Source organism: Mauremys reevesii, linkage group 2, assembly GCF_016161935.1.
Source record: "Mauremys reevesii isolate NIE-2019 linkage group 2, ASM1616193v1, whole genome shotgun sequence".
In the NCBI taxonomy this organism is placed as follows: domain Eukaryota; kingdom Metazoa; phylum Chordata; order Testudines; family Geoemydidae; genus Mauremys; species Mauremys reevesii.
The window spans coordinates 230,224,935-230,242,430 of record NC_052624.1 but is presented as its reverse complement, the minus strand read 5'-3'; the positions used below and the strand labels follow the sequence as shown (position 1 = coordinate 230,242,430).

At 39.2% G+C, this 17,496-nt stretch overlaps 1 protein-coding gene across 12 annotated transcripts in view; it reads left to right on the top strand.

Moving 5' to 3' along the window:
- Positions 1-17,496, top strand: part of NCOA2 (nuclear receptor coactivator 2) — a 250,798-nt gene that overhangs the window by 197,302 nt on the left and 36,000 nt on the right. For all 12 annotated transcript variants that reach the window (XM_039523669.1, XM_039523663.1, XM_039523664.1 and 9 more), the window contains 3 exons: positions 831-978; positions 3,234-4,503; positions 15,463-15,673. In XM_039523669.1, coding sequence (XP_039379603.1) covers positions 831-978; positions 3,234-4,503; positions 15,463-15,673 — 1,629 coding nt within the window. The remainder of the gene's footprint in view (positions 1-830; positions 979-3,233; positions 4,504-15,462; positions 15,674-17,496) is intronic.

Sequence of the window (17,496 nt, the reverse complement as noted above, 5' to 3'; positions counted from 1 at the left end):
TTGGTGACATTCGGATCTAGATCCAAACATAAGAGCCTCAGCATATCTCTATGTAATAGATCAAACCAAAATCCTGGATCCAAACAACCCCAACATTGGGGAAGTGTGTCTTAGACTCAACTCTAATTTTAATAATCATTTAAATAATTTGTATAAGAAGTTTCATTGTGTGTTTTTTGGTTTTTTTTTAATATTTGCTTTTTTATGCAGATAAATGTCCCTTTTAGAGATGCTTCTGCATTTTTTAAAGAGAACAGAGAGGATAGCTGTTACAGGCGATTTAAGCAAGGAACAAAAAAAAGGTGGACATATGATAACTAAAGGGCTGGATAGCAACAACATTAACATAAGATGTCTTCATGGGGAGTAGGTGATATGCATGGGGGGAATTCTAAAAGGAGCAAAAGGAATTAGACAAATATTTAAAGAAAAGATATTGCATATCTGTTAACTCAAAGGAGGAATTGGCTTCTGGGCCTCTCCTCCACTGAAATGCATTGTGTTCAAGTTCTAGTTTTGCTGCTTTTGTGGATTCTCTCTCAGGTATATTGCAGATTTGTTATTTCATTTGCCCTCTTGATGTGATCGCTCTACAGCACGTGCTCGTTCCTTTACTGTATATACTTTACATCATGCACTTCAGTGTTTAAAATCCTCAAAACATCGTTTTTTCTTTAATAGCCCTTACTACTTGTGTAAAGTGAATCTCGCAACTCCTGTTGCGCCATAAGGATGCACCCAAACAGCCATTACTGATAGATTTAGGTTTTATGTGTGTAATCTACTTGTATTATGGTTCCTCATTAATTGTGTTGTTTGCTTATTTACAGTGCTGAGGCAGGGACTAGCATTCAGTTCTGTCTATCGATTTTCCTTGTCTGATGGCACTATAGTTGCTGCCCAAACGAAGAGCAAGCTTATCCGTTCTCAGACTACTAGTGAACCTCAGCTTGTAATATCCTTGCATATGCTTCACAGGTAAATATTTGGTATTTTTAATAAGCCTTTTCCCTTACTTCCCCACTCTGGGCACAGACATAGTGAGAGTACAGAATTGTATTGTATAGATGGTTTAGACTGATCAACATTTCAGTTGGTCTACCACTGGTACCATTAAAGCAAAATAAAAGTTGTTGAGATCAGCTCTTAAAGTAGTAAGAGACTGTAGGGCTATGCTCAATGGGTAGGCAAATAGTATGCTGGATTTTCCCCTCTAGGACTCTTGTTAAATATCACAAAATCTATGTTGAGCTCGTGCTTTTAATTGTAGTATTTTAGTTCCCTGTGCATTTTGCATGATAGAAACCAGAAACTTGGCTTGCCTTGCTTTGCCATGACACAACTACCTGTTAAAAACGTCAGAGGTAAATTCCTATAGTTCAGGGTGTGTCATGGGCCTTGGCATAGCTGTGTGTGAAAGACTGCAGTGTGACTATTAGAGCATGCTTTGGGCGCACAAAATATGTCACTTTGCAAGACTGGCAGTCACATCACCTGATCATGTTGGTGCTTGGAGTAATGATTTCACAACCACACACTTTGATGCAAAATAGATTAATATATGGCACCCTAATTCCAGAGCATTGCCTCCAAAAAGTGAGAGGCAAGTCAACAGTATTGAATTCAAGAGTAAATAATCGCTGACTCTATCACTTCAAAAATAAATTATGAATTAGGTCATTAAAGGTACTTGTATATTGTGTCATATTCAATGTACAACTGTTACTCAGGGTTTTTCATCACTGTGCTGTTTCACTGCATATCTACGTTACTACTTGTTTAGGGAGAAGAATACAGCTATAAATCTAATTCAAACTGAAACAATTTTATGGCAATTACGGATTTGGGAATTGCACTCACCTCACTGAAAGCTGCTATTTAACAACTTGAAACAAGTTGTTTGGATTAGTTTTGTTTGGATTAGTATTTCATGAGTGTCTGCCACAATTGTAAATTAAGGAAGAATTGTCAGGTCAAAAATTATACATTTTGGTATAGCAAGATGGGCTTTAAATATCCTTTCAGTTTTTACTATTTATGTTGTTTACTTGCACTTAGCTAATAAAAATAGCTAAGGGTTGGTTTGTAGTCAGCTTCTCTTCCTGGTTCTCATGCGCTAGCACTGCAAGGTTTGAATGTTTGGCTGAAGTTCTTACACTAGGTAAATACCACAAAGGAATGTTTAAATCCAAAGAAAAATGCTTATATGTTAAACTAAAAAGTTCATGAACACACTTCCATTAATATTTGTTCTTGAAAACCCAGGCGGTTTTTGTTTTTTTTTTCCCCCTCAGAATCTAAATTTTTTATCTAAACTACCTGACAGTGTCCCTTTAAAGCTCTGAGAGCTTGAAAAAAGTCTGATTTAACAAGCTTAATTTTTACAACAGAAGAACAAAAACCTTGCATTCTCACACAATATAATTAGTCTACATTTTACTTAGATGTTCTTTAAAGAACTTTTTCAACGTTTCCTTTCTCTCTGTCTGCTGCTTTTTTCTACCCTGTTCTGTTCTATGAGCTTCACCTTGCATATGAAAAATCTGTCCAGAACCAGAATGGTGGCACGCTTGTCTCATTCTGAACTTGTTTCCAGTAATTTTCTTGGCTCCCATACTTGGAGCAGCTTAGATATTTCTGGCAGCTCAGTAATGTGACTTTTTAAACTCGCTTTTCACTGTGAGCCTAGCTGGCAAACACCACAGAAGCTCCAATCCTATGGCATGGTTTGTTCACAGAAGTTCAAAATTCTAGTGAACAGCTGGCCACAGCTGTCCTATAAATATGTATTTAAATAAATACAAATATAAATATGTATTTATAGGACATTTTTTTAAGGAGGTGAAATTAAGAAGTTGAAACCTCCCTCAGTTATGGAAGGCAGCTCATTCTATATTGAGGGAAGAGAGAGATTGGGTATATAGAGAGATTGTAATAGTAACCTATCTACTTTTATCTACTGTTTGTAATTTAACTGAAGTGTAATTTTTTTCCTCTTAAACAGTAGATGTATTAATAAGCTACTGAGAAACATACTGTAGTTGTTCATTGAAAACTGTGCATGCGTAGCCATGCTGGTAATTGCAGATGGCTTTTGTCAAAAGCATTATCTTGATTTTTAATTGCAGGTCTGCTCTCATATTTTTAAAAGAGATTTTAAAATGTAATTGCAACTTGTAAGATCTCTTTCGTTTTAACTAATAGACTGTTGTTTTTTTCCTTTCACGGTACAGAGAGCAAAATGTCTGTGGAATGAATCAGGATTTGACTGGACAAACAATGGGGAAGACATTGAACCCAATTAGCTCCAGCAGCCCTGCCCATCAGGCCATGTGCAGTGGGAACCCAGGTCAGGATATGACCATCAGTAGCAATATAAATTTTGCCATAAATGGCCCAAAGGAACAAATGGGCATGCCAGCAGGCAGGTTTAGTGGTTCAGGGGGAATGAACCATGTGTCAAGCATACAAGCATCCACTCCTCAGGGTAGTAACTATGCACTAAAAATGAATAGTCCCTCACAAAGCAGCCCTGGCATGAACCCAGGGCAGCCAAACTCTATGCTTTCCCCAAGGCATCGTGTGAGTCCTGGAGTGGCAGGAAGTCCTAGAATTCCACCCAGTCAGTTTTCCCCTGCAGGAAGCTTGCATTCACCCGTGGGAGTTTGCAGCAGCACAGGAAATAGCCATAGTTACACCAACAGTTCCCTAAATGCACTTCAAGCCCTCAGTGAGGGTCATGGAGTTTCTCTAGGGTCATCGTTGGCTTCACCTGACCTAAAAATGGGTAATTTACAAAATTCCCCTGTTAATATGAATCCTCCCCAGCTGAGCAAAATGGGAAGCCTGGACTCTAAAGACTGTTTTGGACTTTATGGGGAGCAATCAGAAGGTACAACTGGACAAACAGAGAGCAGCTGCCATTCAGGAGAACAGAAAGACAGTAATGATAACAATGTGCCCCAGGTTATCAGTGGTGAGAGGCCTGATGGACAGAACAGACTGCATGATGGCAAAAGCCAGACAAAGCTCTTACAGCTGCTGACCACCAAATCTGATCAGATGGAGCCTTCACCCTTGTCAAATTCTATGGGAGATGCTAACAAGGACTCCACCGGAGGCTTATCTGGTTCTGGTTCAGCACATGGAACCTCGCTCAAGGAGAAGCATAAAATTTTGCACAGACTCTTGCAGGACAGCAGTTCTCCTGTAGACTTGGCCAAACTTACAGCAGAGGCCACAGGCAAAGAACTGAACCAGGAGTCCAATAGCACAGCTCCTGGTTTAGAGGTGACTGTTAAACAGGAACCAGTGAGTCCCAAGAAGAAAGAAAATGCACTACTTCGTTACTTGCTAGATAAAGATGATACTAAAGATATTGGTTTACCGGACATAACCCCAAAACTGGAACGGTTGGACAGTAAAACAGACCCTTCCAGTAGCACAAAGTTAATAGCTATGAAGACAGAAAAGGAGGAGATAAACTTTGAGCCTAATGAACAGGTAAAAATTGATAATTCATTCTTACAAGGGTGATGTTTCTGTGTAAATCGGATGTTCTAATCTAGCATTTCTTCCCTCTCCACCCTTTCCATAGCTCCATTGAGAGTACGACTCTTGACAGTGTCGGTAGCTTAGTAGGTAAAGCATTTTTTCCCTGAGTTCCAGTCTTGGCTCCAAATGGTGGTATGTACCCAAATGGGTTAATAGGTTGTGATCATCACTCTTCTAGGGAGAACAGACCAGTGGTGTGAATGCGGCTGGAGAGCAAGCAGACTGAATTACAGCAGTGACCATTCAAAAGTCAACATATGCAAACATTTACCACATACTGATAGCTAAGGTGCTCTGATACCTAAAGTGCTCTGCAGGAATAATGATGCTGCACTAAAAAGGTATCTCATAGGGGGAAGCTGTGGTACCTTGGATTAATTCTTAGCAAATGCTTATTTATACTTCTCACATCTAGAATGAATGCTTTCCGAAAGATATGCTTGCAGGGCTGTTTCAGACTTTGCCTTGTTGTTGCTTGTACTGAATGTGACCTGTAGATGAGACACAAAACAGAAGGATAGCAACCCCATTAGTTTTTAACTCAAAAAGCTCTAAAATTCAACCATCAGTTCCTTTCTTAGTTTCTCAGGGCAGTGATCATTTCTTCATTTCTTCCTGTGTATGTACAGCACTAGCACAGAAATGAGCCCGATCCGGATCAGGGTTTCTGAGTGCTACTCAGTCCAGATAAAAATGCCCAGGAGTAAAGTAGATGGGTCTGTACAAAACAAAACAAAAGAATACACTTGATTGGTTTCTGTACGTGGTTCCACTACCCAGAAATATCCTGTACAGTGGCAGTCAGAATCATTCTGTTTTCACTGCTCCGTGGAAATAATGACACTGCACAAAAAGTAAATCCCTTTAATATGTTTTATTTATTTGTTTGTTTTTAAAATGAGTTATCGCAATAACAGCTCTGGCACAGGGCATTTCCTGGAGAATTAATGACTAGCTGGGGTTAATGATCCATAACTTCAGCCTGTGCCATCAGCTGTCCCAGCTGGTCATTAATCCCTCGGCAGTGCTTTGTGCCTCAATCCTTACTCTGTAAATCATGATCAGTTAAGAAATTATGTAGACCTGCATGACTCTCTCAAAACTGTGGTTTTTTTCCTTTATATTGTGCATATTTAATTTGATTCTTAGGTGTGGGTTTGCTTGCTTGCTTGTTTTTGTGGGGAATTCTACTGGTATTTTGCCATTTCCCCCCACCTGATTTTGGGGGATAGATTGCATGTCCTAAGCCTAAACCACTGCACACCATCTGCTGTGTCAGCAGATTCTAACCAATAGGCAGTTCTAGAGAAAAGGTAATAATCATGGAACACAGCAGCCAAACATGCTATTACAGCAGGGCACCATCCCACTGTTCGGAGCACATACAACTAAGCATTTTCTACGTCGCCTTTATTTCTTTTGCTTGGATAAGTCTTGACAGCTGCTACCATCCCTGAGGGGCGACTATAATTTTTCAATCCTTCGTACCCTTCAGGAGGGAAACTGAGCCAAATTATACTAATTTCCTTGGTGATTAATGCTCGGGCCTGGACGTTAATGCAGTTCTCTATACAGCTAATATTCTGTAATGCCTTAAATATAACTAGAATGGGAGCAATCGGATTCTAAATGAGAACTTAATACTTCATTAGGTTAGAAAAATCATGGATGTACAGAATGTTAAAATCAAACTGACAACAATAAACCACTTCAAATGTACCGAACCAAATTCTGTTCTTAGTTATCCCAATGGAAATCTGGAGTTATTCATTGAGGTCAATGGAATTATGTCAGATTTACACTGGGATGTAAGGAAGAACTCAGTTTGGCATTCCAAGTTTCAATTAGCACAAGAATATACAATCTGGTAGTCGCTAGAAGAATTATTTGAATGTTTATGGCTCATGCTCTTAAAAGAGGCAATAGAGTACTGTCATGGTTCCCAGTTGCTATCCTTTTTACTAATTAAAATTTCAGTTTCATATTCAATGGTGAATGTGTATTGTAGCAAAGTACCTGCTCAGTCTCCCCAGCCTCTGCTGTTTTTAGCCCTGGGGAGACGGGCTTGGGTAATTGCAGTCCCCCTTAGGACTCAGGGGAAGTCTGTTCCCTGTCTTCCCACCAGCCTTATTTAAAGTAATTTTTCCTGCCTTGTGGGAGAGCATACTGCCGCTCCTCCTGGGGAGGCTTGCTGCTCCAACACTCCTGGCAACCAGGCTCCTTCTCTCTCTGCTCCCCCCCCCTTCCTCCCAGGAAGGGGTTTAAAAAGGTCTCAGGCAGCCCCAAGTTGGAATCCCCTGGTCCTAATTACCTTCAGGTAGCTCCTTCTCAGCTGATTCTAATTTGCTACCTTGGTAACCCTTTCTCAGCTGAACCTGATTGACCTGTAGTTGTCTCTCAGTATATAAGGAGGAGGGCCTTTTCACCCTCTGGAACTGACTCCACCCCCCCCCCTTGCAACTGTCTGTCCTGAGTTTATCACAATATAAGCAACAAAGAATCCTGTGGCACCTTATAGACTAACAGACGTTTTGCAGCATGAGCTTGTGAATGTGAATTCTTTCTTCTCAGAGCAAGACTTCAATGAGAAGTTCATGCCACCACCTCTGCATCTGCAAAAAAACGTCTGTTAGTCTATGCCACACATTTTTTTTTTTTTTTTACAGATCCAGACTAACACGGCTACCCCTCTGATACTTATCACAATATATTTTGTGGAGAGGAAATTGCTTAAAGACTTGTGCTAGGTATCCATCCACTAAATTTAAATGTGTAAGTATACTATCTTTCAGTGAAGAAGTTAAGTTTCACTATTGCCAATCCCAAGTGTTCAAAAATTATGTCAGGGCCCAAAAACTCTTGAGACTTAAAAATAATAAATTTTAGGGTTTTTTTTTTTTCCTTTTGGTTTTTCAGCCAACTGTATTCATGTTTTCAAGCTCTTCTCCACAGCAATAGGAGCTAAAACTTTTTAAAAAAAAAAATAATAGTGAAAGCGGAGATTCTCAGTCACATGACTACCAGAGCTGAGGCTGTAAGAAAAACACCAAATGTTGCAAGACTCATGAAAAAATCATGAGAGTTGGCAATACTGAAGTTTAGTTGAGTGGCAAGTAAAGAGATGTCAAAAATACCCTAAATGGCAGCAGTTGTTTTGTAAGAACACTGAATCTCTGAAGATTTTTTTTTTTAAAAGATAATTTCAAAACCTTATTTAAGACTCTGTGAAACCTTGACCAGAATAACCAGGTGAAATCCAGCATTGAGTAGGAAAGGAAGTGGTGATGAGTATGGAACAATGTAGGCATTTATCTAACTGCAAGCCAGTACCCTATATAAATAACCACATTACCCCAATTATAAAATCACTGAAAATATTTTAGCATCAAAAACTTTTCAGCTTTGGAAAACAGTTTCTCACAGGAAGTGCCTATTACCTAAATTTAGATCAAAGCTGGAACTATTTAATACAAGACTAGGACACAGACTCCTGTTCTAAATTCTTGCATCCTCCTGTGTTGTTTCCCTCCCCCTCTTCTTCCTCCTTTATATGTATTTATATGTATATGTATATATACTCTTCCTTTGTGCTTGTGTTACCTACTGTGCAGGCTTATTTAAGACTTCCCCCCAAAGGGATGTTGTATTTTTAAATAATTATTCATTTCATTTTGCCATGTCACAGGAAGTTTTTAAGCAACCCATAATAGAGTGGTTTCTGGGTAAGGGGGAGTCTTTGTGTTCTGATGCAAAAAGAGCCGTTACGTTTTCTCCTTTTATTTTTGGTGTAACACTTTCTGAACAGGAAATGCTTTGAAGTGTACCACCATACTAAAAATAGCATTCTTCTAGGTAGTGTGTTTAAACATATATGTCTACTGAACCCAACAACTGACAGGAAACCTTTCTCAAATAGTGAAAAATATTTCCAGTGTCTATATGCCATTTTTCCTGCTCAATGTGATGATGATTATCTTACCCATACACTATTAAGTGGCCTGCAATTCCAATTTAAGCAATTATGGGAGGTGAATGAGAAAAGAAAGACTTGTTTTCTAAAACAAAAGGTTTTCATAAGGCATCATTTATTGTTACTGAGTAGCATTAAGTGTTCAGACAGTTCTATTGTTTCTGTTACTCGATATTTAAGACACAGGCAGGTCCAGATCTGGAGGAGTGTAGACAGAAAATATCCTGGCAGTGCTAGGAGCTGTAGATTATATCCATATAGGTGGCCTAAGATGTAAACTATACAAATGTCAAAATATGAACACTTTTCCATGAAAATGAAAACAGAATGTAACTAGAAATGTTGTACTTTGGGTATATGAGCAATATTTCCATGATCTGTGATTTAAAAAAAGAAACAGTTTGATTAGATATATTATTGGGACTGAAATAATTTATTAAAGAGATTTTGCTTATATCATAAATATGACTACATTTTTCAGCATCTGTCTTGGTGTTTGTTTCATATTTACCTTATCGAGTCCCTCAAATAATCTGAGGACAATGTTTAAAATGCTTCAAAGGAGTTAAGATAGTTGCTAATTACATCTATATGTGTGTGACTAAAACTGCTCATTACAAATCTTTGATGAGCCCCTGAAAAACAAGGTGATTATATAATGCCTATTTGCCATTGTAACTAAATATGCACAGATCTTCAAATATTGTTTTAAGACTTATTGTCCTTCAGTAACAATTGATTTTTTCAAGATGCACAAGGTACTTTGCATTTATAAAATACCTTTCATGATATACTCTCAAAATGCTTTGAAAAGAAGAAAATGAGGCACGCAGGAGTGAAGTGGCTTATCCAACGTCACACAGTAAACCACTGGCATACATAGTAGGAAATAGAACCTAGGTCACCTGATTTGTAGTCCCCTATTTTAACCAGTGGACCACATTGTCTCTCCCTCACTGCACATACTAATCAGCCAGAATAACTTGTCTCTCTTTTTATATAGATATTGTACTTATGTAGTGTCTATCATTAGTATCAGGAAACTTCACAAACATTGACAAATTGATCATCACGAGGCACAGAAAGAGATCACACAGGAAGTCTGTGGCAGGGCCAGGAAGTGAGCCCAAAGCTTACAAGTCCCAGTCCTCTTCCTTAACCAAAACCATCCTTTCTCCTCTTGGCTGAAACTATTGAAGAACATTTTGCTTCAGTTTCAAACTTTTAAATCTTTAATGGGGAGCCTCTCCTCTCTGAAACCTATTACTTACAGCTTTGAAAACCTATTTCCAGCCTTATTTAAGGTCATTCTTCTGGTAGGATGTAAATTATAAGAGATTAGGTGAAAAAGATTAACATGCCACCACTAGAAAGACAGAAGACAGCAAACCTGACATAGGATTTAAGGGTTAGGGACAAGTGGTGCCAGTGCAATACTGTTGTGATCCTGTCACAATGTGGAGATTTAGGCACAGCATAAATCTGGAATAATGCATTACTATTTTTCCTGTGACCTGAGAAAACCCTCAATGAAACATAAATATCTTCAATGGCAGTATACATGCTTCCCTTCCTGGTTGGTCCTGCAGATGTCGTCATCATAGGCCTATGCCCTAGTCTGTTCCTATGGAAAGGATTGTGTTGCCACAAATTTTACATTGTGTTAAGTATCAGAGGGGTAGCGGTGTTAGTCTGGATCTGTAAAAAGCAACAAAGAGTCCCGGGCACCTTAAAAACTAACAGATGTATTGGAGCATAAGCTTTCGTGAGTGAATGCCCACTGCGTCTGACAAAGTGGGCATTCACCCACGAAAGCTTCTGCTCCAATACATCTGTTAGTCTTTAAGGTGCCACAGGACTATTTGTTAAATTTTACATTGTTACTTCATGGCAGGCCCAGAGGATCAAAAGATGGAGGAGATAGAATGTGAGGGACCCAAATATTTAATTTATCAAGCAGTGACTTTTGTAAGTAGGAAATGAGGTAAAGGATAAAAGAAAAAGATACAGTAAATACTGTACATGTAAAGCTTTTAGTCTTAACCCTTAGAATGCTGACAGGCCCAAAGGTGTTTTACATCTTCTGGAGCTTGTCTACATGGGAAATTCAGGAAACTTAAGACAAATTAACTCACGCACATTAACTTCATAGCATTAGTTAAAGTGCATTAAACCTCTGTGTGGATGCTGTCATTCAGAAGTAAAGTGGCCATAGTTTTCTGTAGTTTGAGAAGATTTAAGATCATCTGAATGAGAGTATCAGATGAGGTATTTCCAGTAGAGACAGGGAAATATCATTATACAAGGCACTGGTGAGACCTCATCTGGAATACCGTGTGCAGTTCTGGTCTCCCATATTTAAGAAAGATGAATTCAAACTGGAACAGGTGCAGAGAAGGGCTACTAGAATGATCCGAGGAATGAAAAACCTACCTTATGAGAGGAGACTCAAAGAGCTTGGCTTGTTTAGCCTAACCAAAAGAAGCCTATGGGGAGATATGATTGCTGTCTATAAACACATCAGAGGGATAAGAACCAGGGAGGGAGAGGAGTTAAGCGCCAGTGTGGACACTAGAATAAATGGATATAAACTGGCCATCAACAAGTGTAGGCTTGAAATTAAGTGAAGATTTCTAACTATCACAGAAGTGAAGTTCTGCAACAGCCTTCCAAGGGGAGCAGTGGGGGCAAAAAAATTAACTGGCTTCAAGACTGAGCTTGATAAGTTTGTGGAGGGGATATGATATGATGAAACTGCATACAATGGTATGCTAGCAGCAAATATCTCTAGTGGCTGGTGATGTGACATTAGCTGGGGAGGGCTCTGAGTTACTATAGAGAATTCTTTCCCAGGTTTCTGGCTGGGGTGTCTTGCCCACATGCTCAGGGTCTAACTGATCAACATATTTGAGGTCAGAAAGGAATTTTCCCATGGGTCAGATTGGCAGAGACCTTGGTTGTTGTTTTTTTTTACCTTCCTCTGCAGCATGGAGCATGGGTCACTTGCAGGTGTAAATTGTGGATTCTCTGTAATTTGAAATCTTTAAATCATGGTTTGAGGACTTCAGTAGCTCAGGCAGAGGTCAGGGGTCTATTACAGGAGTGGGTGGGTGAGGTTCTGTGGCTTGCAGTGTGCAGGAGGTCAGACAGATAATCATGATGGTCCCTTCTGGCCTTAAAGTCTATGAGTCTGAGGTTAAAATGTGTTCCAACTTATGCCTATAACGTCACAGCTTTAGTTAATTCATCTTAACTTTCCTGAGTGTCCCCATATGGACAAGCCCCAGGGACTCACCAGGTTCCTGGCTTGCAGGGAAGGATGCTAGGGAATGTTGTGTAGGAAAAGAAGGGACTAGAGTTAGGACTCCTGGGCAGGGTCAATACCACCCCTAGCTCAGTTTATCCTCTTACTCTGCTCTGCTTACCCCCCCTGCTAGATCCTTGCTTCCCTGTGACTGGGGTGGGGATTTCCTGGTAGAGATCAGAAGCAGCTCAGTTCTAAAGTATAAGGCAGCTAAAGAAGTCTGGCTGTTGAGGATCAGGCAGACTCTTGCATGGGCTGGAGGCAGGATCAAAACATTGTATTCCAGAGTTTAGAGAGTGTAGAAATGCAGAAGGGAAGTGGTGCTGCTGGCAGAAGAAAGGGTGAGAGAGAGAACAGAGAGAGCCAAGTCTTCTTAGCTCCACAGCCTTCATTTTATGAGTGTATGCGTTCTTGGGTGTAAGTTTGTTACAGTAATGAATGGGAACACCCCTAAATCATCCCCCACCAAACATTCTCCCTCCTTCCCAACCTCACTCCCCAGTCATTTGTCTTCTCTGTGTCTTTTAACTTATATTCTGTTTGGGACAGAGACTTTTTATTTTTGTATGTTGTACAGCAATGAGCATGTTGTCTATACTAAACAAATAATAAATAGTCACCTTTATGGTTTTAAGGAACAATATATTTTAAAGTTCCTCCCAGCATGAAAATCCCATTTTTTTTAAAAAAGGCCCCTACTGGCGGCTTTCACATGATGGTGGGGGAAATAGGATATTGGCCTCATGAATGATGAGAAGAAATGCAACCTGGCCTTGTTGCCCTCAGCAGACAAGAGGGGAACCCCAAAAACATTGACTATGAAATATTTAGGGCCTGATCCAAATTCCATTAAGATAAATGGAAGGACTTAGCAGGAGTTAAATTTGATACAGTAGTACTTATAGACCAATATATTTTGAAACTGTTTAAATGCTTAAGATGGAATAACATCTATTTTTACAAAAGAAACATTAGTATTAATGGAGTGGATGAAAACAAAGTTAATTTCAGCTTTGGAACACTGTTCATCCATACAGTACTGTCTGGAAAGGTGCTTTGTAAAATACTTGTGACCATTTTTAAGCATGACTGGGTTAGTACTTTGTGGGTTTAGTGTCATTGCTTTGTTGTAAAGATAGGTTTTGTGTACACGGTTTGACTCTCTTGTGATCATCAGAGCTGTATCAGGAACAGCACTTTTGAAATTGTTTTTACATAGGGAGTTTAAGGTGTGCCTTGTACCCTACCTAAAGTTCAAACTAGGCCACTAAGGAAGTAATTTGAGTACAGAATTAAAATCAGTGGAGAAATCCTATGAAAAGCAGCCAATTAGAGACTTTTTGCACCAATTTCTTCGCATGTGGTGCCATTTGAGGGTGGTTATCAAAGGGTTTTTATGCATGTGAGGGGAGAATTTGGCCCTAACAGTAGTGTCTCGTTTTTCTCTTTGAAACTGGCCTGGTAATTCTGAAACTTGTTCTCAGTTAAAAGTGAAGATAAAGCAGCAACACTGATTACAACAAAAAGGAGTAGTTAGCTAGTTATAAGACATCTGTTATCGTTGGCCTTTCCTTACCGGGTTTTTCATTGCCACTTCCTCAGGGGAAATGAAAATATCTTCTAGAGAAGAGTGGCATTTTGTGACTAAATTGGATCCAATGTTTTCATCCCTAGCTTTTGTTATGCCTGTTCTATAACCAAGAATTATAGTAGCCAAAGTATTAAAAGAACAAAAATACAACTTGCACATGCAAGACTTTCCCCTCTACTTTACACAAATTTTATTTAATGAAGGGCATATGTCTTAATTCCCCAAAATAATACTGTATCATCCTTCTGATATTTATGATGCCCGTCATTGGTCCCTTCATGACTCTTTCAACCTTCTCCTCCCTGCCCCTAAATTCATATAAAATGCAGCTTCTAAAATCAACTTCCTTGTCTGCCCCATATATGTATCTCTTCATCAACTTCCTCCATAACAAGTTCAAGGCTCTTCAGAGCTGTGCCTTCCTTACTAATGCTCCATCTCTTATCACATTGCTCCCCACCCACTCAGCCAGGCCAACAGTGCCAGCCTCGACCACGCTCCTGTCTATAGCTCCCAAATTTGACACCCCCCCCTTCTTTCACACCACACCTTTTGTGTGGCTCATGCTCCCTGAACTGATCTAAAAGGCTATGGGTGGGAATTGGAGGAGGAGAGGGTAGTAATTTGTGGTTCACCTACAAGAAATCTAGCAATAAGTGTATAGGTTTACAATTTAGAGGAATAGTACGGGAGGAAATATTACATTAAGAATTGTATATAAAAGGTGAGTGTGTGTCTGTTTTTGTATTCCCGACCCTTCATATGGTTTCTGTGACTGCATCTGTATTCTGTGTTTGTACAATGCCTAAGAAAGGTCCTGATCCTGATAGAAGCCTTGTGTATATATGCTGTGATACAAAATATATCCAAAGATTTTAAAGTCTTCCGTGGTGAAAATGCTAGAATAGGAGGTCATAATTTTTAACAATTTTCAAAGTTTGTGTGTGAAGAATTTTAACTACATATGTTCAAGGATGGAAGAGAAGGATTTAAGCAATGTTAAAATCTATGAAATGGACACCTCCAAGAAAAACGCACTGTTCAACTTTTGTGTTTGTCTGTTAGATTTTAATTTTCTGGAGGTTTTTTGAGTAAACTGAATTTAGTTGTAGATGTTTAATCTAATTAGAGGTCTGTTCTCTTCTTGCTTGCAGATAGGTAATTCCCACTGATGTTTTTGGGAGTTGTGTGCATAACTAGAGCAAGATAGACTCCTAAATCTAGTAACTAATTTGCAGCTGTTTAATATACAGCACTTCATTTTATTGCCAATTTCTTTTGAATTTAATTTCTACATAGATGTAATGTTTAGCTTATGCACAGTATTCCGTTTTTAAGCTTAACAAGGAAAATATTAATGTTGAGGGTTTGTTAGTCAGATATAAAGTAATTTTTCTATAGTGTGTCTTAGTTGTAAAAAGAGTAGCAATATGATTGTGAGGACTTTATTATTTGTTATATCTACACAAATCGGCATCCTTGCCACCACTGTGAACCCTCTCTCTCTCTCTCTGTGTGTGTGCCAAATTATCATTGCCTTGGTGCTGGGGGAACAGTACACAGTTCACTGTGCATGAGGCCCTCTGACCCTCAGCTGAGAGAGAAGTTCCAGTACTCTTGGCAGGGCCGTCCCTAGGGGGTGCAGGTGGAAGTGATGAATCAGTCAATTCTGGAACCGAATGCACCCGCCAATCACATTGGCCCTCAGGGCCCCCCAAAACTTGGGGCCCGGAGCAGTCGCCCCTATTCGCCGTACCCAAGGGGACAGCTCTGACTCTTGGCACAGTTAAGTAACCTAAACAGGGATGGTTGGGCTGACTGGCTATGTGTGGCAAACACTGGAGGGAGTGCACCCTACCCCTTTTCTACAGGTATAGTGAGTCCCCCCCACTCACTTCCCCAGGCTCCCTGGAGACAATACCTAATGCCTCTCAGGCAGTACAGGTATTCTCTCCTCTCAGTGCTCCACTGGCTCTAAGAGCTATGATTGGACCCTGTCTACTGTTCATATGGAGAACAAACTGTGCTATATTTTCATTGCAGCCGGGCAGTGAGTTGGATAACTTGGAGGAGATTCTGGATGATCTACAGAATAGTCAGTTACCACAGCTTTTCCCAGATACCCGGCCTGGTGCTGCAGCTGGATCAGTTGACAAGCAAGCCATCATCAATGACCTCATGCAGCTCACAGGTGAAAACAGCCCTGGCACGTCTGTTGGAACCCAGAAACCAGCAATGAGGATTTCACAGAGCAGTGAGTTTGTGTTATAACTGGTCATGCAAGTGTATGAAATTGTCAGATGAAAATGTAGGTTTTGCAATGATGCCCCAGGAGCTGCTAGGCTGTCAAGTAGAGTTGAGCTATTTCAGAAGTGCTTTGACACAACAGCGCCATCTGCTGTCCTGATCAATTGGAACCAAAATATTGCACTGTGCTGAAAGTCAGTGCCCTTTTGAAGGGTTAAAGGGACACTCAATTTAAAATAAAATTCACACGTCTGTTTGAAAATATTTTATCTGCTATTTGTTATAAATAACAATAATAATATATTATTGTTTTTTCCAGCTTGTTAACTTTGTACATTTGACAGCATTTTCTGTATAGTTGTTTTTACTGTTTCTCACAATAAAAGGGGGAGGGGGGATTTTTTATTAGGATAAATAGGAAAATGTGCTTCTAAAATTACAAAACTGCCAGCAGGACTTATGGCCAAGTTTAATACCTACACTGAATTTGAACCAATTGTTTTTAATTGACTCAATTTCAAGTTGACAATGTCCCTATAAGTGAAATTACATGTTGTAAGTGAAATATTTAGCTGTTTGTGAAAAATAATTACTGCAGGTAAGGTCAGAGTGTTATCAAAAATGAAGGTTGAGGTAAACCTGGTTTTTTGTTTGGTTTTGGTTTGGTTTGGTTTTTTAAATCCTGCTTAAATATTTACCATTATAGACTGGTTATGCTCTAAATATCTCCTAAATATAGTTTTTAGACATATTATTAAAATACCCATTTATTTAATAAACTGGAACTATTCTGTGGATTTTTGTAAACTTTCTAAACATGTATTTATTCAAGACCAGTGGCATCTCCCATCAGGTAAATTCACATTTTTAACCCTTCAAATCTTTCTTAACATTATTTTTAAAAGCTAGTTATATACTTAACACTACCAACCAAAGAAGTCAATTTTCAAATTTATTTCTTAGTTTACATTATTATGTGTTCCCTATTTTGTTTTTCATGAGCTAAGACTAACATTTTTTTTTGTACTTGTGAATGCTTTGCTTTGGGTCAATTTGTGTCATGGTGTGGATGTGGTTTAAACAGTGTATATGTTTAATATACTCACTTTGGTAAGTGGAGGAAGACTATCCTAGGCAGTACATAATTCAAAGAGAAGTCTTTGTGCTTCCTGAGTCTTAATAGCGTCCTGTGTGAGACCTGGTCTGACAGTCCCCTCCCATGTGGTCCAGACACCTGGTGGCTTTCCTGAGTTTCCTGGCTGACATTACTTCCTCTTACCTGACCTCTTTTTAAAGGGAGGTGCATTTCCATTTCCAAAAGGTTCTCCTAGCCAAGATTTAAATTTTCAGAGGTTAAAGTATCTCAGGATGAGGACCCAAAATCAAAGACCACTTATCTTTTGTCCTTTCACTAGGAGATTAGCCCTTCAATGTCTGCTTTTGACATCACACTTCTTTCAGCTCTTATTTAGGCCAAATCATGTATTTGATATGACTTGCTCAAACTTTACGCAGTACCAAAGTTGTTTTATTCACAGGACCATTAGATACTATTATTATTTGATTTTACTTTGTAATGTAAATAAAATTGTATTTTAAGTGTTTCTTTGGATTAAATTGCAGAAATGAATCTTGGAAACACAGTCATACCTGCACCTTTTAAATCTGTTTCCAGAGCTCCTAATAGCACAACAGCAAAGCAGTCAAACTGGGTTTTAGAATCATAGAATATCAGGATTGGAAGAGACCTCAGGAGGTCATGTAGTCCAACTCCCTAACAGATTTTTTACCCCAGTTCCCTAAATGGCCCCCTTAAGGATTGAACTCACA